This window comes from Nicotiana sylvestris, chromosome 8, assembly GCF_000393655.2.
Source record: "Nicotiana sylvestris chromosome 8, ASM39365v2, whole genome shotgun sequence".
Taxonomy (NCBI): Eukaryota; Viridiplantae; Streptophyta; class Magnoliopsida; order Solanales; family Solanaceae; genus Nicotiana; species Nicotiana sylvestris.
Genome location: NC_091064.1, coordinates 86,631,080 through 86,639,463, shown reverse-complemented (window position 1 = coordinate 86,639,463; position 8,384 = coordinate 86,631,080). Strand labels below are relative to the sequence as shown.

The following is an 8,384-nucleotide window of genomic DNA, read 5'->3' as shown; positions in this document are numbered from 1 at the left end:
AGATTAAAGATGAAGACACAATCAAAATTTGTTATTGAGAGAAAATTGAAGATGTGGAATTTTGCCAAGGTGGAGATTTGTTGAAGTTTGGCAAATTTGTCCCACATCGGTGGGCTCTTGAATTTTGGGGGGATTTTCCCCCTATAAAAGAAGGCCTAATGTTTAGGATTTAAACACACCTCTCATTTGCCTTCTCATCTGTTTAAGGCATTTGTATCTTCTCTCTTTAGTATTATTTCACTTGTATTTTTGGAGTGGAATAAAATATTGGTTGTGTCCGAGGAGTAGGCAAAATTAGCCGAACCTCGTAAATTCTGGTGTTCCCTTTATTGTTGCTTTATTGTCTTATTTATTATTTGGTGGCTGTCATAATTTTTGGTATAGTAGTTGTGACTTATTCACACTATATACATTTGGCTTCCGCAACAATTGGTATCAGAGCCAAGGTACTGTCTAAGTATGCTCTGTGGTTGCAGCATAGTCTGATCTTCCACATCAGAAAAGATTTATCTTGGTAACTGAGTCAAGGTTCTGTCTGAGTATGCTCTGTAGTTGCAGCTTAGTCTGATCTTCTACATCAGAAAGGAAATAATCTTGATTTGTGTCGTCAGCTATTAAATAATATTTGTGTCAAATATGGGGGACAATAAACAAGAAGAATCTACATCAAGTGTCAACAATACGTCATCATTGGCATCTTCGCTTATGACAAGAATTGTGTCAAATGCGAAATTTGCGGTAGAAATTTTTGACGGGTCCGGACATTTTGGGATGTGGCAAGGCGAGGTTCTAGATGTCCTTTTTCAACAAGGGCTAGATCTGGCCATTGAAGAAAAGAAACCAGATGTTATTGGAGAAGAAGATTACTTGTGGCAACATCGTCGGAGGTGGTTGGAATACATGGCTTGACATATCGACAGGATCTAGCTCCCATAAAATCATGGTTTAATGTAGTTTCACTTTTGCTTTTATCTTCCAGAACATCCTCTTGCATTCTTTCGTGGTCAATGGTCATACTCTCGATGCCACTTGATCTCCAAGATGGAATTCCGTCGCCATGCAATATTTGGCCATTGCCTATATAAACACGGTCTCTGTGGTCCCAAAGTGCTTTACCATGACTTTCTTTCAACCGTTCATTTTGCACCTTCAGATCCTGAAGCTATCACATCAAATACAAAATTCAGTCTTTCCTGTCTCAAAAGTTGCATCATCAAGAGCAGACGAAAAATTGGAACTCAGAGGACCATTACAACAGATTTCGAAGCTACAAATTTTCAGTGATCAATCTACCTCAATGTCTCTCTTAATAAGTCCAACATTTCTCAAGTAGCAAGAAATAAAGATCTGAACATAAAAAGGTCATTCAAAACCAAAAGTGTGACATCCACCCATCACCCAAAGAATTGCAGGGTAAACAGCACTTAAGGAACGAATCCCAACTCATCCACATTAATGGGATGGACATCCAGCAGCTACCCCAAGCTCAGTTGCATTGATTCAATAATTAACAGAAAGAAGTAACTTGTGAGTGCTGACAATACATTAAAAGTTTAATAGTGTAATTAAAAGCTGCACTATCATGCTTTCGATCAAATGCACGAGGAAAATCAGCAAATAGTGGTAGATGAGCAGTTAAAGCTGCGTCCCTGCCTTTATTGACTTCCCTTACTATTAACTTTAGTCAACTTGGGTTGGGGTCCTAAACACTTCCAAGGGCAATTGAATAGCTGTAAGATTTAAATACCCCATTCATTAGTTGATACGTAATTTTTCTAGGTTAATTTGGTATAATGAAATTCATAAGAAATGGATGAGAAATCAACGTCAAGGACACAGCTACGCAAACAGGAAGGTTTGGTGAAGAATAATCAAGTAAAATGCTATTTAGGACTTTTCAGACGCAATACGATGTGAAGTGAAAAAGCAAGAACAAGAAGGGAAATATGAGTCGTTGAAGCATGTAGTTGTGGCTTTTGGTTAGGTTCTAGTTTTTTGAATATATTGCTGATAGTATTTTGTAATAAATGCACAAGGTAGCCGATCGATGAGTCTGAAAGTTTCTTCTAATATTCCGCATCCTATTTTGCGCTCTTACTTGCCCTAGAAGTCTAGATATGGAAGGCCCTTTTTAAATCAAAACAATCTTTTATGGTTTTGTAAAGAAATAAATAGGCTGGGTATGTCGTAAAACATAAGAGGATAAGGTGCAAATCAGAAAAAGGTGTATACATCAAGGGTGCAAAACACAAAGAACTGCCTATTCATAGAGTATTATCCTTCCTTTCGCCTTTGTCCTCTAAATTAACTATCGACCCAACACCCATTTGCAGGATGCTGAATGGTCACATTAATCACATGGCTCGTTGTTCTCATTCTTGGTCCCTATATTTCTAAACATCCATTATTCATCCAATGCCCTGAAACACACAGATTCCAAACGAAGCTCTAATTCATAGAGGGAAGTGGTGTTTATGTAAACTCTTTGTCTATTCAGCTCCTCTCCTTCCTAAGTTAAATCAGAATGTTAACACTTGATAAAATATTAACCTGGCCCTCCAATTGACAAAGAAAACTGGAATAAATATATCAACCTGGCCCTCCAGTTGCTCAATTTTGAGTATCGCCTCATCATGTTCATCCTCAAGTTCTGCTAACATGACCTGCATTATCTTTTTATCTTTAATGGCTACCTGCAGTCTCTTCTTAAGTTCCTTCCGTTCCCATACTAGGTTCTCTATCTCTGTCTGCATTTGCTGAAGATGCATTTCCAGCTGCACATGTATTCTACTCACGTCAGTTGAGAAAATCAAGTCATACCATAACTCCTCAACATGAAGAGTATACATTTAACACATATCAGTAACAAGATATATGTGACACTAAACCAAAAGGAAAAGCTAGATATAAGGAGAGTATGGTAAGACAGCCATTATAGGTGAATTCTTGCATCCCGTAATATCCTAATAAACTAAAAGTTTTTACTGCCAAGGTCTGAATGAAGAACCTGCCAATTTGAGTGGAACAGATTTTTATAGGAAAGAATCTAGTAACTTTCAACTACTAACACGGCAGAGAATTTCAAAGTTAATGTGGCACTAAAGTTTTGTTCAATGGGGAATAGGACAGGAAGTGCTGTAATGATACTAAAGTACTTAAACATAACTCTCTCACTTGAGAAATCATTCCATGAAGACAGCAGGTGAAATTAGAGCTGCCTGTGAAATCTACAGAGAATATGCAGGACTACGTGCAAGCTATAAAGTAAAAGTTGGATAAGACGGAAAAGCAGAACCGATCCTCTATGGTAGAAAAGGTTATGGGTCCCCTCCACAAAAGGTCTAGCTAAAGCATCTTGTCAACATCCCTATTCCTCTTCCTTCAGATTTCTTCTGCTAACACAATTCCAGCTTGCAGATCTCTCCATTTAGAAGCTTTGATACCGAGGAAGAAAAATTAATGACAGCATTATCAAGTGGACCTTATAAATGATTTTGACATTGAAATTCAAGCATCAAATTTCAGAACGCTATTTTTTAATTATAAAAGCATCCTTTAAAAACTATGAAATTCAGAACAATTAAAAAAAAAAAAAGAAAAAAAGAACCTTCAGGTCTCCACTAGAAGCCCCCTGAGGAGAAACACTGAGGGTCTCCAATCAAAAACAATTAACAAGGGAACAAGAGTAACTGGGTATATATATATATACACACACACACATCTGATCCATACGTATATTTGTTATGCGTCTTTTACTAACAAGAGGCGGACCAGAATCTGAGGAAGAATAAATACCCGAAGCAGCAGGATAAAGATAACATACAAAATGGGGGAAAAAAAACATGTTTCAGCAACATCTCAAAAACTAAAATGTTAAAAGGAAACACAAGAAATTCTTGCAAAATGTAACTGACCATCCTTTCCCTCTGTAGAGCAGTTAAACTTCGTATTGGCAGGGACAGAATAGCAATAGCCCAAATTATCAGTCTCCAGAGTAAGCTGGCATGAAAACCCATAGCAGCTCTCAGCAGCTCTGTCCAGGTTTGGATAACAATACATATCGTTCTCACACCAAAGAAGCAAGTGAATTTGAGCAGTGACAAAGGCTTGATCAGCACGATCATAACAGTGTTGACCAATTCAAGAAACAGTGCCATCTATACTTCCCAAATTAGTCAAATATACGCCATCTGCATAAACGTTCAAGTCCTCAAAATCCTAGTAGAGATGTAAATTCACAGACTGAACAAATTACAGCCTTCAATAAGAGTGCACCAGATATATTTGACAATATTTAGAACTTTCTCGCTATAAGGAAAACCAGTTTAAGGCAATAACACTAACCACAACCTAGAAAAATATACCATAAATATTGGGAAAACCGTTTCCTCAAACTTGGGAGCAACAAAACTAGAAGGCATTTGTCCTTAGTTATAATGCAAGAGGAAATAAAACAGTTGCAGACTTGCCACTACCCAATCGGTTCAGTCATCTCTGAAAATGTCCAGTGTAGTAAAATCAGTGAAACCAAGGTTTACCAGCTAACTTGAGACCGGGTGAATCAGAAGTAATATTCAGCACTAAAAAGGCTTGGAATATATATCTGCTAAACATTTAACAAAAATACGTGAAGGAAAACATCCTGAATGGCATTCGAACGTCAACCTATTTACACCAGCACCAGCCAGCATCATCTTTCCAAGTTGAGTAAATTCAGCGCAAATTTACAAACGATATCAGATATGTCTTCGATCAAATAATGGAAGCTTCTTTGATATGAGTTATGACTAAGCTCCTTGAGACTGACAGAGAATTTCAATTTCTTAACTTTAAAGTCATCGTCATTGTTCCAGTCCACCTCTCCAACTACACTATAAGATGTAACTTTGTTTTTTCCCCTTATATTCGTCAGATGCAAGTTAGGAAGTAAATTACACTATCATTAATTATCTTAATTAGTGCAAAAATTGAAATTAATCTTAACGATACTTTTTTTAATATCAAATTTTTGGTATGATGGAGCAATGATTTACTAACACTATAAGTTGCAGGATGGGCAACTAATGAAAATTTCCTAATTAATGACATAACTGTATACATGATGAATCTAAATCTAGTACTAAGTCCCTTATATTCTGAAGAGACTCTTTTCCGAAGCCTAAAAAGGGATGAACGGTGATACTTATGATAAAAGAGAGGTCCCCAACCCAACATTAACTGTTGGCTTGACATAGGTCCGTATTCAAAATTCTCTGTTTTCAATAGCACCATGGTGACTGACTCAGTTTTAAAGATTTTTTTTTGTTTTTTGACAAAAACATTATGGGACATCCCAAATGGCTTCAAATGTATATCAGAAACAAGGTATGCTTAATCTTTTGGTATTTCAATATATTGACTTAAATTTCAGCCATATATAATGACAAACTAAGATGCCATAACTTTTATACAGGTTGGCAATTGCTATAAATAACTTGTAGGACTTAACTTATATGCACTAACAATGAAGAATTTTTACACTAACAGTGTATTGAAACATGTCGTAGCAAGTTACCTGCCAGATTATTGTTCCCACTTATTATGGACTGTTTCTGGAACTTAACCTGGTGTAAAAACTTTTACATTGAAAGTGCGTAAAAGCTGGAACTCATAACTTGTCCTATTATAGGAACATTTTCCACGTATCACACCAAACTAGAAAAGCCTTAAATCCACGCTCCGCACAAAATCTTTCAAAAATAAGGGAAAAAGAGTGAATGACAATGCAGTTCTTTCTAGTTCTCAAGATAAACCGGAAAGGAAGACACACTTAAGACGGTCAAATTATCAAGCCTTCAAACCAAGAGGTCCAAGACCCTCCCACTCACCACCCGAGACCAAAAAATAGAAACACGGATAAATAAATACACACACATCACTGAATGTAGCAAGGAAATTAAGAAGCACATAATTAATTTGAAGTTTAGCAGAGTTCAAAAGTAATAAAAAAAAAAGGCAAAAGAAGAAAGCAATAAGAGAGAGAGAGTTTACTTTGTGAGTGATGGGGATTTTGGAAGCAGAATGCGGAAGCTGGAAGACGGAAGTGTCTGAGCAAAGATCTTTTTCCAGAGTGGGGTCGCAGCCAAAAATGTAAGAAGCAAGGAAGAAGTGGGGTGTCGACACGTCCATCCCGCAGAGACTGACACGTTATCTTAAAAAAAGGTCTTCAATTCTTTAATGGATAATGGAAAAGAGCGCCGCCATCTTTACAAACTGATATCACCTCCTCCAAGACTGGTCAGAGGTGTTACGTTGCACCTCAGATTTTGAATTCATGCTACTACTCACATTCTAACAACAAATTTTGCGTTAAGAAAATATATAAGATTAGAAGATTGAGAAAACAAATATAATACTATTTGATTTTAATTTTAAAATCTAATCTCCATTCTTTTCCATAGGAATTTAAACTATTTTGATGAGCTTGACTTTATTTTGATTCAAGAGCATAAAAACTTAATTTTGAATTATATTTTTGAGCTTAAATGTATTCGATCTATTCGTCACGAGTGCCTTGACAGAGCCATGAACAATAACTATTATAGAGAAAAATAACTTTGATATGAAACGCTTCAATTCTTGTAATTTATAAGAAAATTTATAACGATTCGGTCAGGCGTTTTGTGTATTGTAGCCTCGTTCTCTTATTTATTACCTCTTTTATGTTCATTTATGATTAAGTGACTAGTCGGGATGGTTGGATTGATTTCGGGGAGGTTCTGGTGTGGATTGGGACATTTAGTCCCAAGGTTGGAAGCTTAAGTTGTAAGAGTTGAGGGAAGTTTGACTTTTGTGTAGACGACTCTGAAATGGTTTTTGATGATTCCAATAGCTTCATATTCTGATTTTGGACTTAGGCTGTTACATCTCGCGTTTTCATACGCTAGAAGTTTCGTCTTCAGTTGATCGACGTAGACTCGGAGATGAGATTATCTTGAGGTTAACGTATTTACGCTATTTATAATAAGCAATAAGTAAGTGTCATGAAGGATAAAGGGTACATGAATTAAAGAAAACAAGTTTCATTGAAAGTGACAAATTTGGGATAAAATACGGGTCGAGCGATAATACACGATAATTATGAACTAGTACCATGCAAGGTACCATATGACCACGGTAATATAATGTATAAAGTATATTAAAAATAAGTAGTATTTTAAGTAATTTGAGATAATTTTTAATTATATGGATAATTAGTTAATTATCGGCTAACGAAACATTATCTAGTTAATTATTAAAAAAATAAGATAAGATTAAACCCCCAAAAAAGGTAACGTGGCAGAAGGCAGCAAATTAAGGAATGACTTAATTTGGACAATTAGAATATCCAAGTAAGCTTTAATATCACATCTTGTCCCTTCCATTTGAACAAAAAAGAAGCCAAAAACGTTAAACACTCTTAAGCAAGAGACGTGTTCCATTCTTCCTAATTCACCAAAATAATTCCACCAAAATACTTCAAAAAAACAGAACTTCATTTCGTCCAAAATAATTCCACCAAAATACTTCAAAGAAACAGAACTTCATTTGGTTCAAAATACTTCATAAGAGCTTCATTTTGTTCAAAATACCTCAAGTACCAGAAGCGTAATCCCATCAAAATTTTGCGATTACAAAAGAGTACGGTACAATCTTCGCCAAGAATATTATACGGAGTTTTCCTACTCCAGGTATTATTACATCCCGTAATATTAACAACCTTGATACTGTTAGATACATTTTGATATGATATTTATTTTGAGTGGAACATTTCTTGTAGAAAAAAAAAATTTGAAAAAAATATAATTTTATATAGTTATTAATATTACTACTTTTGAATATATTTTAAATTATACATATAATATGAGGAAGTTTATGATATTTTCTTTAGGGAAATTTACATGAAAATACACTTGGAGAAAGTACTTTTCACCCGCCTAACCCACAAATACAGTTTTCATCCAGTAGCCCACAAACATTATCAATTTTATGAAAACAAGTCGCAAATTTCGTCGAACTTCGTCAACTACACCCATAATCACGCCTAAATCAGATTCTGCTTTTTTCTTTCATTCTTATCTTTTCCTTTTTTCCATTTTCATTCTTATTTATTTTTTACTTCCCTCTTTATAGAATTTCCTAAAATTCACAATATTAGGAAGTTGAAGTAAAAAATATATTCATCCTTAAAGTCTATATTTTTTTTTTTTTGCAAAATTCAAAGTTTTGTAAGGGAAATTCTTATTTCACTGGAAAAAATAAAAATTTACATTATTAAACACCTTATATACATTGTTATATATAGTCATACGTTAATTATACACAAATATATCTATGTTGTATAATATGTATAATATGTATAATCT

General features: G+C 35.0%; 1 protein-coding gene across 1 annotated transcript; it reads right to left on the bottom strand.

The window, feature by feature from the left end:
- Positions 1–847: 847 nt before the first annotated feature.
- On the bottom strand, positions 848–6,248 carry LOC104220066 (uncharacterized). Its single transcript, XM_009770877.2, has 4 exons — positions 6,031–6,248; positions 3,915–4,190; positions 2,595–2,774; positions 848–1,162 (listed from the first exon to the last, which is right to left on the bottom strand). Exons 2-4 carry the CDS (start codon positions 4,155–4,157, stop codon positions 848–850), a joined length of 738 nt encoding a protein of 245 aa, XP_009769179.2. The 5' UTR covers positions 4,158–4,190; positions 6,031–6,248.
- Between the last annotated feature and the right edge of the window lie 2,136 nt (positions 6,249–8,384).

Excerpts from the sequence above, each read along its gene's own strand:
- LOC104220066 (XM_009770877.2), bottom strand. The coding sequence starts at position 4,157 with ATGGCACTGTTTCTTGAATTGGTCAACACTGTTATGATCGTGCTGATC. Across the intron at positions 2,775-3,914 it reads CTCTACAGAGGGAAAGGATG|CTGGAAATGCATCTTCAGCA; the intron begins GTCAGTTACATT and ends ATACATGTGCAG. Across the intron at positions 1,163-2,594 it reads TTGAGCAACTGGAGGGCCAG|CTTCAGGATCTGAAGGTGCA; the intron begins GTTGATATATTT and ends TTGATGTGATAG.